The sequence below is a fragment of the Capsicum annuum genome, chromosome 2 (assembly GCF_002878395.1).
Source record: "Capsicum annuum cultivar UCD-10X-F1 chromosome 2, UCD10Xv1.1, whole genome shotgun sequence".
NCBI classification, from domain to species: domain Eukaryota; kingdom Viridiplantae; phylum Streptophyta; class Magnoliopsida; order Solanales; family Solanaceae; genus Capsicum; species Capsicum annuum.
Window position 1 is genome coordinate 101,991,677 of NC_061112.1, and position 25,065 is coordinate 102,016,741.

Consider the following 25,065-nt stretch of genomic DNA (forward strand, 5'->3'; position numbering starts at 1 on the left):
ATAAAAGTAAGTTGAGAGATTTAAGTAAAATTTTAAAATGAGTTTTAGGGTTTATTAATGATATAAGCCTAAAATTTATCATTGATTTCTTAATCAGTGTAAAAAGGGAAAGTAGAAATATTTTGTTAATATATAAGTCCCTTTCCTTCCCTCCTTAATTCCCCAAATTTGGCGCCAAAATCCCCTCCACCATAACCTACTACAAGCCTTCGAATTTCTCCAATTTAGGCAAACCTTCGAAGTTCTCTCCAAAAAAAATCGGAAAATGGAGCAGATAGAAGCTCTATTATCATCATAACTTGCTACAATTTCTCCAGTTTAGGACAAACCTCCGAAGTTGTCCAATGGAGGAGATAGAAGCTCAATTATCATCAAACAAATCGTTGGGTTACTCAACGTTGCTTCATCTCCAGCAACAATCCGGAGCCGATCCTTCTCTCCTTCGATTGCTCGTTGATTCGTCTTCCGTCATCGTGCACTATATTCTCGCCGATGTCTACGACAACGACGAGGAAATGTGAGTTTTGTTGAACAATTGTTTTCAAAATAATACTTCAGTCTCAATTTAAGTGTCTTAGTTTCATTTTGATCTGTCCGTCTTAAAAAAATACTATTTCTTTCTATAAAAAAATAATCACTTTATTTAAAATTTTGAGAGTTAAAGTTGTATTTGACCATACCTTTTCTAAATACTTTTAGAATTTTAAATAGGTGTTTGACATGAAAATTATTATTTTTTACTTTATTTGAAATTTTTGGAGTTGGTATGTTTGAACATACATTTTAAAAGAATTTTTAGGATTTTAAGTAGGTGTTTGGCATGAAAATGATATTTTTTAAACTTTATTTGAAATTTTTGGAGTTGAAGTTTTGTTTAGCCATTTTTTTTCTTTAAAGACTTTGGAATTTTAAGTAGGCCTTCGGCATGAAAATTTAAATTTAAATTTTGAGAGTTGAAAAATTGTGTTTGGCCATACCTCAGGGGTCGTTTGGAAGATCGTTTGGTTTGAGGTATAAGAGATAAGTAATTTCGGGATAAAATGATTCATTATTTTATCGCATGTTTGGTCGGAGAGATTTGTCAATCCCGGGATAACTTATCCCACCATTTACACCATAGTGATGGGATAACTTTATCCCATATGCATGGTGGGATAAGTTATTCTGGGTAATCCCGGCATAACTAGTCCCGGAATTAATTATCCTGAAATAACTATTTCCTAGCCAAACGACCCCGAATTCAAGTTGTATTTAGAATTTTTGTGTCCAAACAATATTTTTTGAATAAAGTAAAGTAATTTTCTGGAAAATAGTGAACAATTCTTATCATCAAACGGGGCCTAAATGTACTAAAAAATAACTTAAACGTGTAAAACTGAAAACAAGTATTGGGTTGTTAAAATAAAATAATTTTTCGAAAAAAAGTGAAAATATCTTATGGGGCCTAAGATTTCTGAAATTGGGTGTACCTCTGGAGAAGAAGAAAAAATGTAGTAAGTGATAAATGATCCCTAGTTCTATAGGTAAATAACTCAGTATTCGACAAAGTGCACAATTTATCCTTTCTTGTAGCATAGGTGTCAATAGATGATATTATGCCTATTTTAATATATTCATAGAATATCTATTATGAGGGAAATTACTCATATTTTAGATAGCTTATGAGTGAGTAGGTGCTAGAAGTTTTTTGTGTAAATGTTGATGAAATACACTACTGGGGTATTTCTTATCTATAAAACTGTTAACTTTAAAAAATAAATAAATAATAATAATTCAGTTCACAGTCACATATTTGTATGTATTTAATGCATTTCCATAATACACATAAACGAGTTACTTGTACTTGGTTTCTAAATTTATATACTCCCTCCGTCCAAAATTAGTTGTATGTTTTCCCTTTCTGATAATTAATTTGACTAATCTTCAAAGTTAAATCGGATTAGATCAACTCAATAACTTATAATTAAAATTTGAATATTCAAAAACTATATAAAAAATAACATAAGTTGCAACTTTTCTTATGTCAATTTAAAAAATATTACTATATTTTAAAATGTTGGTCAAAGTTCACATAGTTTGACTCTCATGAAGTAAAACATGAGAACTAATTCGGAACGTAGGGATTAGTAGTTTAAATTTTTTTATACTGACATGGTGTATAAAAATTGCTCTTTTTTTTCTTTCTAAGTTACCTCCTTGTTTGATAATCTTAAAAGCTGGTTCTGGTTATGATTCCTCAAAATTGTAGTGCTGCTCAGATATTGAAGTGCTTGGGATTCATGATATATCATCCATCTATAGTTGGCTCAATCAAAGGTTCGTTGTCCGCTCATATTAGTAATCGTAGTACGACTCGTGTAGTTTCTTGTCCTTCGATTTTTATTAATATATGTTGATTCCTTGTACCTCGATCATCGTATTGATTTGTTGTAGTTTCTATTTTGTTACTATATGTTGTTTTTTTATTAGCTGTTGTTTCGTGCCTCCTTTACTTCTTTTGCTATACTGCTTTGGATTGTTATTTGGGAGTTGAGGGTCTGATAGATACTAGGATGCAGGACAAATAGAGAATGAAATTTTACCGGTTAAAGAAAGTACAAGGATCTTACACACTATATTAATGAATAACCAAGTCCGTATTGAGTGGACAAATCTCCAAATACAAAGGTAATGATAATACCTTTTTCTTCTTGTCCAGAATTCTACATACATCTATTTAAACTAAAACGCAATGATAACTCCTAACACAGATAGACAGTTACTGCTGTAGATAACTATTGGTAACTTCTATAATACTAACTGCTGTTAATATAGTTTATCTTATTTGAAATCAAGAAACTAATATGGATTATCTCCACACGCTAAAAGAGCAGTCCCATCAGTGCATCCCCGCTAAAAAGTCGCCTTGTGCTCAAGGAGAAAAGAAGGAAACTGCGCAGCTATTAGATCTTAATTTTTCCAACTTGCTTCTTTGAGAGGTCGACCAACACATTTAATTAATAACTCGAGTTGCGGATTGGAAGTTGGGGATCCTCAACGATGAGCCAGAACTTGTTCAGGTGAAATAATGAGCTGCTCGCCTTCATCATTTAATGGTAGTTCTGCTGGTTGAGAAGGTAAATTCCGAAGAAAGGGCTATTTGGAAAGATGCTATTGTGGGTGTTTTCTGAGTAATACCTTGCAATTTATAAGTTTTTCCATTCCATTGGAAGATCAGAAACTTTTCGTTCCAAGTGGCTTGTATCATGTTCAAAGATGCTAGCCATTGTATACCCAACACCATGTCTGCCCCACCAAAGGAAAAAGGGAAGAAATCGTGCTTTATAACCAAGTTTGAAACTTCTACTGATAGGTCCTTACAAACTTTGCTGCATTTAATAATTTCACGATTGCCTATCTGGACACCAAAGGTAAGGATATATTGGACTGCCAACCCAAGTTCCGTGACAATTTCTTCTGCAACAAAATTATATGTTGAACCACTATCCACCAACATCAGCATTTTACGCTCGCAAAGAGTGCCCTGAAGTTTCAAAGTTGAAGCAAATTCTTTTCCCAGAAGTGCATGAAATGAGATTTCTGCCAAATTAGTGGGGGGTATGTCTTTATTCCGGTTATCTTCAACAGTTTGCACATTGTTCTTCTCTTCCATTAACTCCAAATGTGCAAAAGTTCCAGGTTTGCAATGATGACCAGGGGCAAACTTGTCTCCATAACGGTAGCGTAGGCCTTTTTCTTGACGAATTTGTTCAGAATTTAGTGGGCGAAAGTTTGAAAGTGATGGTTGTTGAAAAGAGTCTGTAACTGGTTGGCAGGACGATTGAAAATTATAGGATTCTTGAGCCGTTGGAGAGGAAGTCCTAATTGATGAAGGTCGTGATAAAGAAGGCCAAGTGGTTACCTTATAAGGACCAATTAGGTCCATGTTTTCCTTCATATTCTAAAGCCAGGCTCATTGCTTTATGCACAGATCGAGGCTTGTGAATTCTAACGCCCACAGGAAGGTCTTCTTTGAGCCTACTAAGGAAAACTCCGGGCAAACAGTGTTTTGGCCGATTTTGCATGCTCGCTGCCCGTTTTGCAAATTCTTGCCTATACTCAAACACCGATCCATCTGTTGGATGCCACACAAGTGCTCATCTGGATTTGGAAACTCAGCACGTCCATAATTTTCTTGCATAACTCTAACCAATTTTTCTAAGTAATTAATAGTCCTTTCACTGTTGATCCAAGCAATAAGATCCAATGTATCTCCATCTAAAGACATTGAAGCCACATCAACCTTGCAATCATCAGGTGTTTGATAATTTTGAAAATACTTTTCTCCTTTCAGAATCCAACCTCTAGGATCTCCTCCCTCATACTTTGGAAATTCCATTCTTGTGTATGAACGTCTATGTTTCTGGATACCTCCAAGTACTATCAACTTCGCCTTCTTCCAAAAAAATTTTTAGATTTTCCTCGTTGATTCTGACTTCTATGTGCTTTTAATGCAGCCACATCAACAGTCAAAGCGTTCATGGCTTCAAAGTTTGCTGCTATAGTGGTTAGTTGTTGGCCGATCTGATCAGGAGTCGACATGATATGTTCGCTATGGGAAGCGTTAGCCCGTGTGTTAACCATGACAGATCTTACTGCGTTGATACCAATGATAGATACTAGGATGCAGAAGGGATGGAGAATGTTGGTTAAAGAAAGTGTAAGGATCTTAAACACTATATTAACCAATAACCAAGTCCGTATTGAGTTGACAAATCTCCAAATACAAAGATAATGTTAATACTTTTTTCTTCTTGTCCAGAATTCTTCTACATACATCTATTTAAACTAAAACACAAAGATAACTCCTAACACAGATAAACATTTACTGCTGTAGATAACTACTGGTAACTTCTATCATACTAACTTCTGCTAATAAGTTTTATCTTATTTGAAACCAAGAAACTAATATGGATTATCTCCACATGCTAAAGGAGCAGTCCTATCAGGGCCTTTTGAAAATTACGTCTCTACCTCTGAGGTAGGGGGGTAAGGTCTGCATACACTCTACCTTCCCTAGACCCCACTTTGTGGGATTACACTAGGTATCTTGTTGTTGTAAGAAAATCTTATTCTGGTGATCAGTTGGATTTTAAAGAAGTACAAGATATAGAAAAAAAAATCATTTTGAATTCCTGCCATTTTTTTTAATTAAAAAGAAATAAAGAAAGGTGAATATGCTGAAAGCTAAAGAGTACCTTTTCTTTCTGATGTTATCATAGAAAGCTACACATATGAGTTAATCATTAGTGCTACTGTGCAAGTATTCTTGGGAAAGATTCAGAATTCTCCGCTAATGTAGCTTTAATGACTAAATTTAGGTGATGATGCCAGGGCTATTGTTGATTCCCTCATTAAAGTCATTACAACCACCAAGATTAAGGTATTCTGAACTTCTTGAGAGGCAACAAAGTAATGTATGTAAGGCAGCCTTGGCTAAGAAACTTGCTTGGAGAGAATTTGACTTAGCTATTGCTAATTGCAGTCTGTTTGCAACTTGGGAGTCTGGTGTATATCAATGCAGCAGTTTAACTCATCGCTTCTAGATGCAAATTTCCACTCTTTGCTGAGGGCAATTACTTATGCTCTTGACAATCCTATTGGTTCTCTTTCAATCACATTTGAGGCAATGCAGGTATAGCTGATTATATTGTGCAATGATGTGTCTAATACTGTGTAAAATCTGGATCTTGTCACACAATAGGAGAGTTCAAACTCATGTGCCTACTCTTTTCAACATTGTACATGGGAACAATGGTTCATTTAGCTTATTGTGAAATAATCACAGGACTTGCAATTAGAGGACATCTCTTTCAAATATCTGTATGAGCAGAACTTATTTTGAAAATTCTTTTAGAATGAGTAGAGAAACAGACTTAAGTTAGAGAATCGATAGTCATATGTGCTGAATAAGAGTTTTATCACCTTCACTTTTACAGATAAATAGACAAGCACTATGTATAGTGCTTATCCCAATTTTTTCATTTGAAGGAGTATAATGTCTGTTTTGGTTGAACAAAATAAGCAATGTTGCTCTCCTAATTGATCGATACACTTTGGATTATTCTCATGATACTATAATGAGAAAAGAAATGAAAGGGGATAGCTATATTTTGTACCTGAATGATAACAGAATCAGAATTACAAAATGGAAAAAACAAAATTAGGGATCGTTACACAAATAGCCCCCATGATTCATTGATTACTTTTTCTAGCTGGTTTACATAGACTATACACTGGTTATACATGGTTATATACATATTATACATGGATTATAAATATGCTCTAGGTCTGATGGGTACTCTTTAGTTTAAGCAGTTGGGTGGGCTGCTATTTGGTTAATTCTTCAAAAGAATATCTGTACTGGACTCCTCTTTGAACTCTTATGGTCTATAAGCCAAATGCACTACAAATAATTTTGGACGTTCTTGCATATATAAGAAATGACCTGAAATAAAGGTACACTGGCCTTTTAATATGTAACTGTTAGCGAAATACCTGTATGTCTACACACACATACACATATATGATACATTGCATATATATCAAATTCAATTATAAATCTTTAGAATTGGTGCATGTCTTCTCTGAGTTATTCTCAGTGATTTTACTACTATAGGCTGTAATGAAGTTGGCAAGTACATCAGCTGAAAATATGAGAGCCATGTCAAACATATGGGCTCCTCCAGTTTATAGAAGACTTGTCAGAAGCGATAAAAGGGAAAGAGACATGTCAGAACGTTGTTTACAAAAAGTCTTGAGTGTGATATGTCCTCCACCCGTGATTCTTTCTAAGGTAGCAGATACTATTCTGTTCTTATATTTCTTGCTCACTTTAATCAGCTTTTGTTTCTTATGTTCCTCGAGAAGACAAAAAATGTGCATCTATACAGACTACTGTATTATATATTTCAACTTAATCTCAAGAACAAAAATCTAACATAATGGATATGTGAGTAATTAACTATATTTTAGTGTTTTTGAAGAATTCTGCATTTATGCCTCTTAAACAGGCCCTTGTCATAGATTTAAAGAAAACTTTGCTTTTCATGATGGAGGAGCTGCTGAATCAAGGATTGAAGATTCAAACTCTCCAAGTATGGAAATGGTTTATGCGTTTACTCGGACCTTATGGAATGAAAAATAAGCATTTGGTTAACAAATTGCTTAAAATTCCAGAACAAACTTTTACGGACCTTGATCCACAGATTCAGAATGCTTCACTGGTATGTTATTCATCCTCTAAGTTTGACACGTAAACTCCAGATTAATTAATGTGACTTGGTCAAGCAAAATTCTGTCCTAGTATTTGATTATAATCATGATTCATGGGATTCAATATCCGCTGACAATTAATGGGATGTGTCTAATCCTTATTTATGAGTACCCGCTGAAAAAGCTGTAGTTTTGTTTGCACTACACATACTGCATCATTGACAATATTAACATATCTAGCAGATTCTTAATTTTAACATGACTAAATCAACCCTATATGATGTCAATATCCTTGCATATAATTTTCAATTATTTACACAACTTTTATGAACATTGATTAACACCTGCCTATGTTCCGGTGTTAACAGTCAAGTGGCCAACCCAAATATATGCGTTATCCTATTTAATTGGAAATTTCATCTAAGATTGGTACCAAAAGTATATATTTTATTCATTTGAGAGCTATAAATTTATAGTACAGGTTAGCACACCCACACAGAATCAAATCGCTTGATTCTAGTGGATATGAGAATCAAGATATGATCTTATTTGATCTAGTTATCTAACCTATCTATAGCAAATGAGATCTGATAAAATCAGATCAATTAAGATCCTACAAAATCGAATCTTAAATATTCTCAAATCAACACTCCCCCTCAAGTTGGCATGTAAATATCTGCCTTGCCTAACTTGCTTACAAGAATTTCAAATTTTGATTTAAACAAGCCTTTTGTGAAAACATCTACAATTTGCTGATTTGTTGGGACGAAAGGCATGCACGCACTTCCTTCTTCAATCTTCTCTTTTATGAAGTGCCTATCCACTTCAACATGTTTTGTTATATCATGTTGAACTGGATTGTGAGCAATACTTATGGTCGCTATTTGTCACAATACAACTTTATTGGTAAACCAAATGGTTTTTTGAGTTCTTCAATTATCTTCTTGAGCCAAATCATTTCACAAATTCCATGGGCCATAGATCGTTATTCAACTTCAGCACTGCTGCGGGCTATAACATTCTGCTTTTTACTCCTCCAGGTCACAAGATTTCCCTAGATAAATGTACAACATCCAGATGTAGACCTCTTGTCAGTAGTAGAACTTGCCCAGTTTGCATCTATAAAGCTTTCAATGCCCCTATGTTGACTTTTTCTGAAAAACGATCGTTTTCCTGGAGAACTTTTAAGATATCTTACGATCCTGTAGACTTCTTGGTGCTCTTTTTTTGGAGAGTGCATAAATTGATTGACTAAGCTTACAACAAAAGCTATATCAGGTTGAGTATGTGACAAGTAGATCAACTTCCCCACTAGTCTCTGATATTGATTGTGGTCAACTGAATTTCCTTCTTTATTTTCAAATTTTATATTCGGATCAATAGGTGTTTTAGTTGGACAACAACCACTCATCTCTATCTCTTTTAGAGGATCTAGTACATACTTCCTTTGTGACATTATAATGCTTTCTTTTGATCTCGCTATTTCCATGCCAAAAAATATTTCAACTGGCCCAAATCTTTAATCTCAAACTCCGAGGCGAACTGTTACTTTAAATTCTTCATTTCGGGCAAGTCATCTTTTGTAAGTATAATATCGACATACATTATTAGGATAGTTGTTTTCCCTCAAGAGAATATCGAATGAACATGGTATGATCTGCTTGCCCTTGAGTGTATCCTTATTTTTTTCACAAACTGAGTAAACCTCTCAAACCAAGCTCTTGGAGATTTTTTGAGCTTGCAGAGAGATTTATTTAGCTTGCACACTCTAGTTCCATACCTTTTTTCAAAACCTGGAGGAGGGTCCACGTAGACTTTTTCTTCGAGTTTTCCATTCAAGAATGCATTTTTTGTCACGATTCGAACCCGGGACTGGCCTTGACGAGCATCTCGAGCCCACCGAGGGCCAGAGATAACCCCATAGACTTACCTCAAGAGCACAATAAAAGAATACAACGGAAGTCAAACAAAGTACTAAGAGGGATAGATAACTCAAATACAAATCTAAGAGTCAAAACAAAACAACCACAACATCCCAATACTGTCCACAAACGCCTCTAATCCAAGAATACCGACTAAGTCGGTATATGCCCCCGACTATGACAAACGAATCCAAAAGTACCAGGAATATAAAGGAAACTAGTGAAATAACTGGGCCTTCCGAAAGATTGAGGCTCACCACTTTACAACTGATCAACAAGATAACCAGACCATCTAACGCTGCACAGGATCAATAGAAAAGTCCTCGGAACCTATATCATGAAACAATGTAGTGTTCGGGGACGGTTAGTGGGGCGAGCACTAGCATGTAACCTAATTAGTGGAGCGAGCACTGTCATGTAACCTAAGGGAAAGGATAAAGTAATACATTGACCAAAAGTCCAGTCATAAAACATATGCACAACAATTTATACATATATATAATATATAGGATGCTGGGATAGGGACATAGAGGCGATTCTGGCCATTACTAGTACCTGAAGTGGTGCCCTTGGATGCAGGAGCTGAAGAAGTGGCGACCGGGACCTTATTAGCTCCTGTTGCAACCCCAGCTGAAGGACAATCTCGTTACATATGACCAAGATGACCACAATTAAAACACCGATTTCTCCCCTCCTCACCATAACCACGGTGAAGCTTCCCACAACCCCGGCAAGACAGATAGGGTGGGGCTGACTGAGCTCCACTAGCCTGGGACTGAGCACCCTGTGCTCGAGGACCATTGCTATACTGAAAATGCCGATCACCCGAAGACTTAGGATAAGGAGCACTAGCAGACGAATACGAATTTCCCCAGTTCTTCTTCTTAGGCCATTGCCTTCCATCTTTCCCACCATTCTACTTATTTGTATCCTGGTCTGCATACCTAAACTTCTTGCTCCGTCTTTCTCCCATTTCTATCTGCTTCTTCTTATCTTTCACCTGTTGCATATAGACCACCAACCTCGATATATCCATATCATTATTCAACATAGCAGCCTTACACTAACCAAATCATGGGACAGAACCGAAGCAAAATTCCACAATTGGGACTTCATACTCGACACCAGTTCGGGAGCATAACGAGACAGCTGGGTAAACGTCAACACGTACTCCTTAACGCTTATCTTACCCTGCTTCAAATTCACTAACTCTTCAGCCTTAGCCTTCCTCAACTCTCGAGGAAATAAATAATCAAGAAAAGCACCTGAGAACTTATCTCACACAGTTGGCTCAACATCCTCCCCTCAACCCTTCCCACTCCTTATACCATTGATAAGCCACTTTCTTTTGCCTTACTAGGAATATAAGAAAACTAGTGAAACAACAGGGGCTTTCGAAAGATGGAGGCTCACCAACCACTTCACAGCTGATCAACAGGATAACCAGACCACTTAATGTTGCACAGGATTAATAGAAAAGTCCTCGGAACCTATATCATGAAATGATGTAGCGTCTGGGGACGGTCAGTGGGGCGAGCACTGGCATGTAACCCAAGGGAAAAGATAAAATAATGCATTTACCAAAAGTCTAGTCATAAACCACATGCATATATATATAGGATGCCAGGATAGGGACAAGGGACATAAAACATGATCGTTTAAAAGTTTAGTCTTGAATTGTGTAGCTCGTACCGAGCTAAAGGCACCCACGAGCTATGTGGGTTCGGCTCACCCTGCCGGAAGGCTTCCATGTTAGCCGCATGTACCGGAGAATAGGCTAAAGCCACCAATAGTCAATTAACCTCCCAAAATATACTGTGCAAATCTGACACAGTGGTCATAGACCTCCAACGTTGACAAACGTGGTTTTCAGTGTTGGTCCCCCCGAGACTACACCTTCTGGGTGAACTACACAATTCCCTTTAAGCCCAAATTAAAATAATTTACACATAAACCAACCATTAACCATGGAGTCTTTTATTAAGGCATTTCCCAACTTGGTATCATCATACCAATATGCTTGCAAGCTATTCCATTTATGCCAAACCAATCCATACAACTGAATTGGCTCCATATATCGGTTTAAAAATCCAAACCATAGCCACCAAGGGCATTCAAATCCTTTTTATCCATTTATCTTTTAATGCAATGTAATGTTTCCAAAAGATGAGTTAAATTGTGTAAAAATCCATATTCTAAAACCATGACTATAAAGTGGGTTGAGGTTATTGCCATTACCAAAGTCAAAATTTCATTAATTTGGTGAAAGCAATGTCACCCATTTCAACCATTACAACAATGCACCAATTCACTCCAAAAAGCATTTAATTAAAGCATGAATAAATCCATTGAACACAAGGGAAGAGTAATTCAAGTGTTAACAACCAAAAACCTTCAGTCCAATTTCAAACCCATTAATTCAAATTACATGCATATTGAATAAATTTATGCCACAATATTAAATCAAGTTAAGGAATGCGTAACATGCCTGAAATATAGAAGAATTCAAAGAGGAATTGAAGTTTAGAGCCCGGGGTTAGGAATTCTTATAAAACCCTTGAGTTTTCATGCATTGGGAGTTAAAGAGGAGAAAAGCAATGTTTGATCTTGAAAACTGAAGGTTAAAGGGCCAATTGAGTGTTTTTAAGTCGTTTAAGGGGCAAAGGACCAAAAAGCCCTTGCCCCCAAGTGAAAGAAAGCAAACTGGATGAAAATTACATAGCAGCGTGGCATGGCGCTATCGCGGAGGGTAGCCAGCGTGCCACGGTCATATCGTGGATATTAAGTGGCGTGGCACGCCATTATCGTGGACCTTCACTGCCTTGGGTTCCAAACTTTCCCAAAACACCCCTTTAACATCCCTTTTCATGATTTAAGTCAACAAGCAACATTACGTACGCGAGAGGGTAAAAAATAAAATAGTCGCAAATTTTTGAGGTCTTACATTCTTCACGTTTAGTTGTTGGAGGGGTCAATCAAGGCTGACAACAATGGTTAGAAGAACCCTTATTGAGTTCAACTTGGCAATTGGAGCAAATGTCTCAAGATAGTCAATCCCGTAAGTCTGAGTGAATCTTTTTGCTACCAAACGTGCCTTATACCTTTCTAGGGACCCATATGCTTTAAATTTGATGGTAAACACCCACTTGCAACCCACTGTTTTCTTTCCATATAACAGTTCCACCATTTTCTATGTTTCATTTCTCTCCAGAGCGTTCATATCTAGAATTGACTCCTTCCACTCAGGAACGTTCAAAGCAACCTGACATTTCTCGGTATATCCATTCCAGATAATTGAGAAAGAAAAGATAAATAGGAAAGGGACAAGTTTCTATATGACACAAAATATGACATGGGATGGTTGGTGACTTTTCTTACCCCCTTTATGCTTGGCAATTGGAAGTCAAGGTCTAAACTAATAAGGGGTAAATCAGAATTAGGTTCTGGAGAATTACTTTCTGTATCAGTGAGATCTTGCAGGGCGGACATTTGTTTCTGATAAGAGTCCTTGATCTTTTTGTCTTGGTTCCAGTTTCTTCTCATGTAAACTTGTAATTCCTTTCTTTGTTCCTTGTTCTTGTCATTAATTGTATCATGAAAATGCTCTATTGTCTCATTATCCTTATTTTCATTTTTTAAGTTTGGATCTCTTACCTTATCTAGGTTGTTATTACCAAAAAACTATTTCCCGTATCTATCATATAACCTGGATCCTTTTGTTTCTCACATGCGAGGTCAAGAAGATCTTTATCATTCCTCAAATCTTCACTATGTTTCTCTCCCTGAAGATGAGTTTCAAAAAACAATTGTGATTAAAAAAAGGTGACATTCATTGTGACAATAACCTTCATAGTAATTGGATCATAATACTTGTAACCCTTTTGACCAGGGGCATAGCCAACAAAAATGCATTTTTTCATACGTGGATCAAGTTTACTCCTATTATGATCATGAATATGAACAAATACACCACCTATAAACTCTCAAAGATAGATCGGTTGTCAATCTAGAAGTAGGGAAGTATGTTTTGAACATATTGAAAGGGGTTTTAAAACCTAGAACACGGGAAGGCATCCTATTAACAAGATAGGTGGATGTTAAAAAAACTTCTCCCCCAAAGAAATTCAGGGACTCCACTTGTGAATATTAAGGCTCTAGTTACTTCCATAAGATGCCTATTTTTTCTTGCTGCTACTCCATTTTGTTGGGGGTGTATCAAGACATGAACTTTGGTGCACTATTCCTTTAGAAGTGAAAAAATTACTTAAACGGTCATTAAAAAACTCTCTCCCGTTATCACTCCAAAATATCTGAATCTTCTCGTGAAATTGTGTCTCCACCATAACATAAAAGGACTCAAATATATGTTTTACTTTCCCTATGTCTTTCAATAGGTACACCCAAGTTAGTTTAGTGTGATCATCTATGAAACTCGCAAACCACCTTTTTTTCATTTATGGTTGCTATCCTAGAAGTTCCACAAACATCACAATGGATTAACTTAAAGGGTTTTGTGGCATGGTAACTTTAGGATGAAAAAGATGAACGTCCGTGTTTAGCCATTTCACAAAATTCACATTCAAAAGAGGATATACTTTTATTCATAAACAATTGTGGTAACAAGAGTTTCCAATAATGAAAACTAGGATGATCAAGTCTATAGTGCCATAACATGACTTTATTATCAACTATAACAGAGTTCAAACAAGCTGAACTAAAATTTACTGAATTGTTGCCATCTTTAAAAAAATAGAGACCTTCATACTCTCTATCATTGCCAATCCTCCTCCTCGAGATCTTGTCCTGAAATACACATGAAGTATCACTAAAGATAGCACGATTAAGGTTTTGAGTCAATTTGTAGATGGACAAAAGATTACGAGATAATTTTGGAACATGAAGGATATCAAAAAAAGTCAAAAAATGGGTTAGTTTGACTATCCCTTTCCCAGCAATTGCTTAGAATGAACCATCAACAACTTTGAATTTTTTATTTCCTACTAAAGGAGCATGAGTCGAGAAAAAAATGGGAGTTTCATGTCATGTGATCACTAGCCCCTGAATCTATGATCCAAGAGCTTATACTAGTAGAATTTGTACTAAAAAAATCACATGGTACATTGCTTGTTTGAGTAAAAGAACAAGTTGGAGTAGAAGAATTAGGTTTACTGGATTGGAGAAGTTTGTGCAGTAGCTCTAGCTGTTCCTTGGTGAACGGTGGCATTTCTAAAGAAGATTTTAGCCCCAATTCTTCATTGGTACATTGAAAGGCCTGTCTGTCGTGGTTTTCTGCCATTTTCTTGTTCCAGTTGGGCGGTTTTCCATGGATTTTCCAGCAAGTCTCACAAGTGTGTCGGTATTTTTTGATAAAAATCACACTTCTTTTTCATGTCATTCTTTTTGCAGAAACTAAAGCAGACGACTCCAAATAATTCTTTCCATTCAGCTTGTGAGAAGTAAGCTGAAAGGAAAAATGAGAAGAATCGCCACCTTGATTCATTGTTGTCTCAATCGGAACTTTGTTAACAAAACTCTCGACTTCTGTTAATGCCGCTGAGTTACGTAGCCCAGTAAATGTTGTTTTAGTCATCAATAACACAACAATAAAGCTGCTTTGATACCATGTAAGATTGGTATCAAAAGTATATATTTTATTCATCTGAGAGCTACAAATTTATAGTATAGGTTATTAAACCCACACAGAATCAAATCGCTTGATTCTAGCAGATATGAGAATCAAGATATGATCTTATTTGATCTAATTACCTAAACTTTCTATAGCAAATTAGATTTGGTTTTATCAAATCAATTAAGATCCTACAAAATCAAATGTTAAATATTGGCAAATAAACATTTAAGTTCTTACAGTCATATCTTATTATCAAGATACTAACGCAATGTAGTCCAGCCCTTCCTCAAACCTCACATATAGCAGCTTCGTACACCGGGTGGCCTCTTTAGTTAAATAAATTCTTTTTTAGATTTGCTTGGTTGAATTAATCTAAAAAGCTTATTACACCGAACCATTTAAAAAGAAATAAATTCTTCTTACTTTGTTAGATTTGTTTGGTTATATTATAAAAAAGTCTATTAAAATGAAGCATGTGTAAGTAGTGCTTTTACCAAGTTACAAATTGCAGATTCTTCCATGAATGATTGATATGAGGGAGAACTCTAGGATATTGTCTTGAGAAAAGACAACAAGTTCATTAATTTAATTTGACATTAAAACTAACGACTAACCTTGTACTACTCTCTTTGTCCCATTTTATGTGTCGCTGTCACAACTTGAGCCAGGGCCTAGTCATGACGGGTATCTCAAGCCCACCCACATAGCCTGACCAACTGAACATAATATAGATAAACAACGGAAGACAACCCAAAATATAAAGATAAGATAGTTAATGTAACCCAAAAGTAAGCTCCAAGAGTGAACAACAATCATTCCCACATTATTGTCCACATAAGCCTCTAATAAAATCAAATACCAAACTAAGTTGGGACATGCCCCTGACCATAGCCAAAAGGAATCCAAAAGTAAGAGTCTAAGAAACACAATGAAATCGAGAAGTAACAGGTCTTTCGGAAGATAGAGGCTCACCACTTCAAGTAGACCAACTGACGAACCGGATCACCTACCGTTGCATAAGATAACAGAAAACCTATAGGACCCTACATCATGAAATGATGTAGCGTTCGAGGACGGTCAACGGGGTGAGCACTAATATGTAACTCAGGAAAGGGACAAAATAATGCCGTTTTCAAAACAAAATCAATCTCAATGTACATGTTCACATACATGCATATACATACATATAAGATGCTGGGATAGGATACAGGGTTTAAACATGAGATTTAAAAACCATTAACATGGATTGTGTAGCTCTAACCGTCCTAAGATCACCCACGGGCTATATGAGTTTAGGCCCCCTGATGAAAGGGTCCCAGTGCGTGTTAGCCGTATGAACCAGGAAAAATTCGAGGAAGGGCCAGGTAATCCACGACCCCAGCTATTCCAAAATATGCATAAAGTGTGAACTATGCACACAGTCGTAAAGACTCCCATGCTGGCAAACATGGTTTCCAGTATTGGTCCCCCCGAACCACCACCTTCCATGTCGAGCTACACAACCCTCTTTAAGCACAATTAAAATATTTGCACATAACCTATCCATTTAATCAAGGAGTCATCCATTTAGGCATTTATTGTTGGTATCGTCATACCAATTAATTGTGCTTGTAAGCTTATAGAATTATGCCATTCCAATCATCCATTAACCAGGGGGGAATTTACGACCCCCAAATTCCAATTTAAAAACCATACGATGGCCATCAAGGCCGTTTTTAAAACCATTTTTATCCGTTTAGCTTTTAATGCGATGCAATAGCTTAGAACAGTAAGCAAAACCATGTAGTTGTCCATATTTCAAAACCAATTATGAAACCAATTCCAAACCGAATACCATAAAATTGGGGGAATCCACAACCCCTTTCTCATTCACCATACCCATGCACAAATTTAGTTTAAAGACCATGAGATAAAGCATGAATAACAATTCCAAAATCATGGGAAAACCAAGCAGGTAACAATCATTCAAAACCATCAACCCATCATTCATAACCCAACAATTACTTTCACCTAAATCATGATTAAACACATGCTTTTATATAAAACCAAGTTAGGGATGACATACATGCCTGGAGACACCAAGAAATTCGAAGAGAAACCCCAATTTGAAGCCTAGATAACCAATTTCTCTTGAAAACCCTAATTGTTCTTGCTTGGGAAATTTGAGAGAGAAGAGAGTGTTTATGTTATGTTAATTGGTGGAAATAGGGCTAAGGGAAGGGTTTTAAGTCGTGGAAAGTAATGGGATGGAAGAAAAAGACCACAATGCCCTTAATGAAATCGTTCAGGAAATATAACTCCTAGTTGCTACGGGTCTCGTAACGACTCGTGGTCTCTGGTCACGAGTCGTAACCATGACTCGTAGTCTGGCAGAAAGTTTGGGCACCTGGACTGGTAAGGTCACGAGTCACGCCCTACGCCTCTTGACCAGTCCTTACAACTCGTAGGGTCATAGTCGTAACCACAACAGAAATAATGGACCATCTCACTGGTTAGACCACGATTGACACTATACGACTCGTCACTTGAGCCGTACCCTGGACCGTGATGACTAAACCCAGAAACTTGCAAGGTCCAAAACTTGGGGTATTACAGCCGCCTTTTGATCGAACACGGAGTTTAAGAAATAAATGATGACTTTGTAAAGTTTACAATATTGCCCCTCTTAAAGTCACTTTAATGTTTACTTTTTAGTTGTCTTTTCTTATTAAGCGGGACCCGGTAAGGATAAAATCAAAATGATGCCATTAAATAGTTGCCAAATAAGGAAAGGTGACATTCTTTTTGGGATGGACCAAAAAGAAAATGACGACACATAAAATGGAACGGGAGGAGTATTAACTTAGTGTGTTAGTTTTATTTATTTAATAGTATACTTGTACTTTGAGTGTCGCATCAAAAGTTTGGTGTAAGAATTTTTTGCCTCCTATATCACATATCTGACATTGTTGCTATATGAATACCACATATATTTATTAGCTACAATGTGAAGACTTTGACCACTCAATTCGTTGTAGTGCCATCAAGTTTTTTACTTTTTGTCATTGCAGGAAGTTCAGCTCCTTTTGCCATTATTTTCTAGTTCTTTTTATTTCGAAAACAAAAAGAAAATAGAGTACATAGTCTTGTTTTTCGTCCATACTAGTACTCATAGTATTACTGTTGTAGTATCATGTCTTTCGATACCTGTTACTATGTGTCGTAGCGTACATTGTCTTGTTGTTCGTCCATACTAGTACTCGTAGTATTACTCTTGTAGTTTCATGTCTTTCGATACCTGTTACTATGTGTTGTTTCTCGTATTTCAACTATCATATTATTGTGTTGTAGTACTATTCTGTTACTATCTGTTGATTCTTGTACTTCCATTACTATCTGATGTCCCCCCCCCCGAGCCGAGGGTCTATCGGAAACATCCTCTCTATATCTGAGGTAGGGTTAAGGTATGCATAAGCACTACTCTCCCCAGACTCACTTTGTGGGACTACACTGGGTATGTCATTGTTGTTGCAGTGCTTCCACTAACTCAACTTACTGAATAAGTGGGACGTGTTTAAAATTAAATAAATGCCTCATTTCTGCAGGTTGCGTGGGAAGGTCTCATTGATTCTTTAATCTTCTCACAACCTTATGCTCCTAAAAGCAATGCACTTGTAAAGAATCCTACTGACCAAACGGTACTCAAAGGAAGTAATCCAACTGAAGCTGATGGGTTTTCCAAAAAGATTAAACTTGTGATGACACCCCTTATAGGAATCATGTCAAGTAATTGTGATGCGTCTGTCCATGTATCCTGCCTGAATACATGGTCTTATCTTCTATATAAGCTCGAGAAGTTAGCCAGCTCCCATTCGGTGGTTAAAACAGTTTGGGAGCCCGTCTTGGAAGTCATCATCAAGGTTGGACCTGTCAATAAAAATATCTGGTCTTGGAGCTTCTGCATTGAGCTACTCGATAATTTTATTTCAGCAGGAAATAACGATGTAAATAGTAAGTTGAATGACCATAAGGCCACGAGACTTCCAGAATCTGCAAAATACTCATGGAAGTACTATCCAATTAAATGGTCACCTTTGGATCTTGGCAACTTGGAATTTTTCATAAACACAATTCACGGTCTGATCATTAACGGGTTAAATATTACTCTGTCCGGTGAAGTCAGGACAGTAACGTACAGTGCTGCCTCAAGTTTGTTCCGATCTCTTCTGGGACCTGTTAAACATTTCCTGAAGTCTGACCTTATAACTTATGATGAGGTTATCTTATCTTTGAATATGATGTTAAAGTTTTTGAAGAGTTTATATGAAAATATGCGTTCAAAGGATGGTGGTATAGATGATTTGCTGCCTCTTTTACTTCAGCTTTTGGAGGCTTTTGTTGATGAATTAGAGCCATCAACATTGCAATCTCCTCTTTACAAAGTGGCGCTAGACTTAAAAAATATTGAGACGTCAGAGCCAGTCTATAGATTCAAAAGTGCAAAGGTACCAGATATCTGCTTTATGAATTGTATGGAGAAGGTCTCACCAATTGCGTATATTACTTTGCTCTATTTCCATGCAGTAACCAAGGCAACATTGAAAGAACCCGATTATGACATAGTTGAAGGGATACACAGATATGTCAAGCTTTTGCTGTCTTCATACGAACCTTTGGAAATTCTCCATCTCTTTGTTAGTTTATTATATACAGAGAAGATGCTGCATTGCTTTGAGATCTGGGTAGCTCTGGCGAATTGTCTGAAGGATTACATAGATAATCATGACTTTCGCTCACTTATCAAATTGCAGTTGGATAGTCCTGATTATGTTACAATAATACATTTCCTGTGTTATCCATTTGCTGCCTATTCTTGCCTTAAGGCGCATCTCAAGCTTCAGCATGTTATTGAAGAATGGACATCACTTTACATTTCTCTTAGTCGGGCATCTGAAAATGGTCATCCTACTATTATTGAGGACCTGTTATCAATGCTTTCTTCATATTTCAATGAAGCATTGACTAATGGTGATCTTGTCCCTGAACCTCAGTCAAGCGTAAATGGTCAGGATATCAATGTTCGTTTATTGTTCGGAGAAGCAATGATATGTGCCGTAGAACAAGCTTCTTTGATAGCAAAATCTGAAGCTAAAGAGAGTGAAAGTTGGAGATCCAGCAATATCAAAAGTAGCTTGGAATTCGCTTCCTGGTAAGCAACTTGATTTTTCAAAATTTCCACTTAAGCAGTTACCTATCTTACTCTTGAGATCCACTGGTGGTGTATAATATTTAAGACAAAAGCAAAAGCCTCCTGACAATTCAACAATATTGAATCATTTTATGGCATTTAAGTAAAGGTTGAATCAACAACGTACCATTTACTTTTTTACCTATAATCATTATGGTCCTATTTTGAAATTGCTGTTTGATTGATTACATGAGCACTTGAAATTTCATAGTAAGTGTGCTGCTGCAACTTTAAGTTCTACATGTAGAATGATTTTGTTCAAGTACTGAAGTGCTTCATAAAGGATACTTGGAGTTTTCACAACCTTATTTTGATTGGAAATTCTAGTTGCTGTTTGCCTTCATCAATATGTTGAATTAAATGTCCAAAGTTCTTTTTTTTTTTTCCATTGCTCATTTGCTTCTTTGAGTTGAAGTCAACAACATTGTAATATGTCTGAGTTGACGTTGTTAATATGGCGTCCTTAGTAATTGTCACTGATGTCAGAATAAAGTATATTGCAAGAGTCTTCCGGTCAAATGAAGAGCATTTGTCATGTATCATATTCCTTGAAAGGGTTTGGTGCCAATCAATTGATTTGATAAATGAAACAGTTGAAAATAGAGTAGGAGATCAAAATTGCCTACATTGTATACTGTGTTTGATTTGTTTGATAATTGGAAAAAACTGAGTAAGCTTACACGAACTTTACTCTGCATGTACTTAAAGTCTCTACATGTTTCTTATATGTCCACTTCTGCAGCCTTGTGAAGTTATCTAGGACAAACGATGAAACTAATGCATCAACCAGTCTCATCGAGAAAAGGTACCTTGCTGTTTTACTAGTTTCTTCAAATGGTGTATAGCATTCTGCTAACTGAGAGTTTCAGGCTGCTATCATCAATGGTTCACTTTGTTGGCTGTTTGCACCTGCAGAAGGATATAACATTATTCATTGAGGTTTGTACTCAAGACTCTGTTCTGTATTAGTTTAAACTAATGCTAATATGTTATTCTCATATTGTAAAGCGCCTTGCCATGTCTTTTCTTCTTTTCCCTTTCTAAGGCTGTCAAGTCGGTACCATGCATCATTGTAATCTTCTAATTATCTCTCCGATACGTGTGCACTCTACCAATCGGATGATCAGCAGTATAAAGCCTTTACTTAATTTGTTTTTGTTTCTTCCTTTTCTCTTAAATCCTATTCAACTTTCTGCCATCAGATCATGACCAGGACAGTACTTCGGTGGCTGTCACATTTTGAAGCTCAAGACAGTAACTTCAAATATCAACTTCGACAGTTATGGATTGGAACATTGAACTGTTTGCAGAAAACGCGACCAATAATAGAATTTAATTCCTCTTTTCTTAAGCTCCAAGAGCCTCTTCTTGAGAAAACTCTTGATCATCCAGATCTCATCATTTTCAACTCAACTGTGAACTTCTGGAATTCTACGTTTGGAGAGCAGACTAAATTGGACTACCCTGAAAGCTTACTTTCAGTCCTGGACAAGCTATCTAGGAGAGGAAAAATAAAGCTCGGAAAAAACAGCTCGTTAGCCAATAATGACAGTTCCAATGTAGATGAAATTACAGTTCCAAATAGATTCAAGGTGCCAACAACACTGCGTAGGTGCTCAAAACGAGTTGAACTCATGGGTAATGTAGCAAATAGTTCGGGGGGGAAATCAAAACGGAGACACACTGAGCTGACTGAGCATCAAAAAGAAGTGAGGAGAGCACAACAAGGTCGGTCAATGGATTGTAGCGGACATGGTCCAGGAATTAGGACATATACCAGTGTTGATTTTTCTCAAGAAAATGAAGAATCACAAGAAAGCCAGGACATTCGAGATGCAGATACTATTTTGGAAATGTTGCGCAAAGTTCATTAATCTCTATTTTTTTTTTAACTTGATACAATGTTGCAATTTTAATAGTAACGCGTTGTATACATGTATATTCTGATAGGCGTCTCTAAAACTGCTTCGTTCTGGCTCTGATCTGTTATTCGTTTCTGTGCATTGCTTCTGTAAGAGTTACTGCTATGAAAACATCGTGTTTCTTCATCAAAATCTGCTCATCAGGAGAGCAGCATCATTCTTTAATCCTGTGCTGTCCTGTCTAGTTTTTCAGTCTTGAGACTTTCTTGAACTCTTAGATGGTGTTTTCCTGTGTTCCTGGAGAATCTGCTGTATATGAGATTTTGGGCATTAAGATCTCATTTGTTTTTATTAAGATTTAGAAGTTTGAATTTGAATACTTAGATGTCTAAATCTAAATATACATCTAAATATTAGGGTTTAAACATTAAATGATTAAGATTATTTGTTTTTCACCATCTCAATGTATATTATTTTTCAAAAATTAATAAATTTAATAAAATACTTAATTAATCCACTACTATATCAATAAATATTAGTAAACAATTATAAATATGGTAGTTGGTGATGGTGGTTGTGGGTATCAAATGGGGATGATGTTGGCTAATGATGGTGTTGTGGCTAGTAGTTAGTGGTGATAGTATTTGCCACAGTAGTGGTTGGTGGTGGCAGGTAATAGTTGTGGTGGATGATAGTAATAGCTAATGATGATAGTGATTGCAGTGATTGGTAATTCATGATTGTTGTGGTAATGGTGGTTAGTGGTGATGACTGCTTGTAGTAATTGATAGGACTATGTTTCTGGGTAGCGGTAGTTGATAATGGCAAGAGATGGTTCTGGTGAATCGATGAAATTGGTGAACTCTCATCTTTAGAAATTTCTGGATAAGCATCTTTGTTGGCTTTTATGAGTCCACCACGATATTAGGGCCCAGGTTCCTTATCAGTTATTTCAGCTAATAACAGAATAAGTTCTATACAAGTTCATAGCAGTAATGGGAACTTGGTCCCTCACCAGGTTCTATGATTAAGAAAGGAAACTGAAGAACAAACTTAAAGAAACTGAAAGTAGAGAAGATAAAATGTTTTACGTGGAGACTTCCTTGCTCAATAGAGGAAAAAACCACGACCTGTCTCACAGGGTTTTCCATAAATTCCACAACTCAAGCCAAAACGTGATTACAGACTCCGACAATCACAAGGATTAAACTTTTAATCCTAGCTCCTTATAATAGCTCTATTACAAGACTGATGCTGTAGCTCTACCATACCCCCACATTGACTAACTCTAGCCAACACTCCTAGGTAACTCTACCTAGACTTGTGCAACAACTCTTCTACACACTTTGAATCAACTAACTCTTGTTGACACTCCTAGGTAACTTTACCCAAGAGAAACACCAAGAATGATGAAAACAAACGTGACTAAAACAATTGATAATTCGACTAACTCTAGTTAATACGAATCCACCTAAATACTTAGACAAGTGAAATATCTACTATCCTTTATAACAAAGGAGTAGATTTACAGTTCAAGAACAAAAGACATAAGATTCAAAAATACCACAAAGACTAGAGCAACAACTCGATTATGTCCCTTTGTTGAAATGAGTAATGTTCTCCTTATGAGAGTGGTTTTTGCTTTGGAAGACAAATCTTTTTAGCTTTTGCAAAAACTAGGGTTTTCTCCTAATATATGAAGCAAATGGGAGGGAAAACCTAGAAAGTTTCCAATTGGTCGAGATAAAAGTTTCTGCTCCTTTACTTTTGTGCACTAACTTTTGTACAAAAAGTACGGATACCTGGTCCTTCATCTGATCCTTATAAGAAAAACCTTAAAAATTTCTCATTGATCGAGATAAAAGTGGTTGCTCCTCTGCTGGTGCGTACCAACTTACCTGCAAAAAGTACAGTTGCCAGCTGTACTGTTGACTGCCAAAAAGTTCAACGACTGATGGACCTGGGCCCTCATATGGTGCCTATGAAATAAGACCCATTTGAGGAATAGTTACAACTTGTTCTCCTTGAGAACCTGATTCCCTTATTCCTTTTGAGATCGATCTAGTGTAGGCACCTGGTTCTTCGTCTGGTCTCTCAGCAAGTTTGTCAAATCATCAAAATAAAGCATAGTACTATAGTAACTATGCATCATCAATTTTTTCCTTTTTAATATTGACAAACACATGAAATAAGATCCTTTTTAGGACCAGATTTACTTAAAGATATTGGCACATACTTGACTTCATGAACCAGTTCCATTTCTCTGCTACAATATTTCCAAATACTAGTTGACCATTTACTCATGCATCTCAGTTACCAGGTTTATTTGTGAGGTTTGTCATTCATCAAAACTACATGTACATTAATCTTAATAATCCATCTTTAGAGTGGATCTCTTATTTTAGTATGCCACTGTGGCATACTAAAATGTATCACGTCTTAGAAGGTCAGAGCCAGTATATAGATTCAAATATGCAAATATATCAGATATCTGCTTTATGAATTGTATTGAGAAGGTCTCATCAGTTGCATGTATTAATTTGCTCTATTTCCATACGGTAATCAAGGCAACATTGAATGAACTTGATTATGACATAGTTGAAGGGAAACATAGATATGTCAAGCTCTTGCTATCTTCACACAAACCTTTGGAAATTCTCCATCTGTTTGTTAGTTTACTATATACAAAGAAGATACCCCACTACTTCGAGAGCTGGCTAGCTCTAGTGAATTGTCTGAAGATTACGTAGATAATCATGACTTTCGCTCACTTTTTAAATTGTGGTAAGATATTCCTGGTTATGCTATAACAAAATATTTCTCGTGTTATCCATTTGCTGCCTACTCTTGCCTTAAGGTGCACCTGAAGCCTTAACATGTTATTAGAGAATGGACATCACTTTATGGTTCTTTTAGTCGGGCATATGAAATAGTCATCCTACTATTATTGAGGACCTGTGCTCAATGCTTTCTTCATATTTCAATCAAGCATTGACCAATGACGATCTTGTCCCTGAACCTCAGTCAAGCGTAAATAATCAGGATATCAATGTTCTTTTATTATTCGGAGAAACAATAATATGTTGACTTCGGCTCCAATCCTGACCTTGTTGGATAACAATGACGGGTTCGTGGTTTATTCTGATGTATCTCGGTTAGGTCTTGGTTGTT

The 25,065-nt window shown here is 36.5% G+C and overlaps 1 protein-coding gene across 8 annotated transcripts; it reads left to right on the plus strand.

Moving 5' to 3' along the window:
• Positions 1–107: 107 nt before the first annotated feature.
• Positions 108–22,119, plus strand: LOC107854333. 8 transcript variants are annotated; one of them, XM_047406559.1, is made up of 11 exons: positions 451–517; positions 2,249–2,316; positions 4,497–4,699; positions 5,361–5,422; positions 5,525–5,674; positions 6,659–6,835; positions 7,053–7,265; positions 18,390–19,993; positions 20,775–20,837; positions 20,902–20,971; positions 21,235–22,119. In XM_047406559.1, the coding sequence occupies exons 5-11, from the start codon at positions 5,558–5,560 to the stop codon at positions 21,904–21,906; spliced, it is 2,916 nt and encodes a 971-aa protein (XP_047262515.1). In that variant the 5' UTR covers positions 451–517; positions 2,249–2,316; positions 4,497–4,699; positions 5,361–5,422; positions 5,525–5,557; the 3' UTR covers positions 21,907–22,119. The 8 variants fall into 8 exon arrangements, with proteins under 8 accessions (XP_047262511.1, XP_047262513.1, XP_047262515.1 ...); XM_047406561.1 differs by having other exon boundaries at positions 465–517; positions 2,259–2,316; XM_047406560.1 differs by lacking the exon at positions 451–517 and adding an exon at positions 883–1,523.
• Positions 22,120–25,065: the final 2,946 nt, after the last annotated feature.

Excerpts from the sequence above, each read along its gene's own strand:
- LOC107854333 (XM_047406555.1), top strand. The coding sequence starts at position 345 with ATGGAGGAGATAGAAGCTCAATTATCATCAAACAAATCGTTGGGTTAC. Across the intron at positions 5,423-5,524 it reads TTACAACCACCAAGATTAAG|TCTGTTTGCAACTTGGGAGT; the intron begins GTATTCTGAACT and ends TGCTAATTGCAG. Across the intron at positions 7,266-18,389 it reads AGATTCAGAATGCTTCACTG|GTTGCGTGGGAAGGTCTCAT; the intron begins GTATGTTATTCA and ends TCATTTCTGCAG.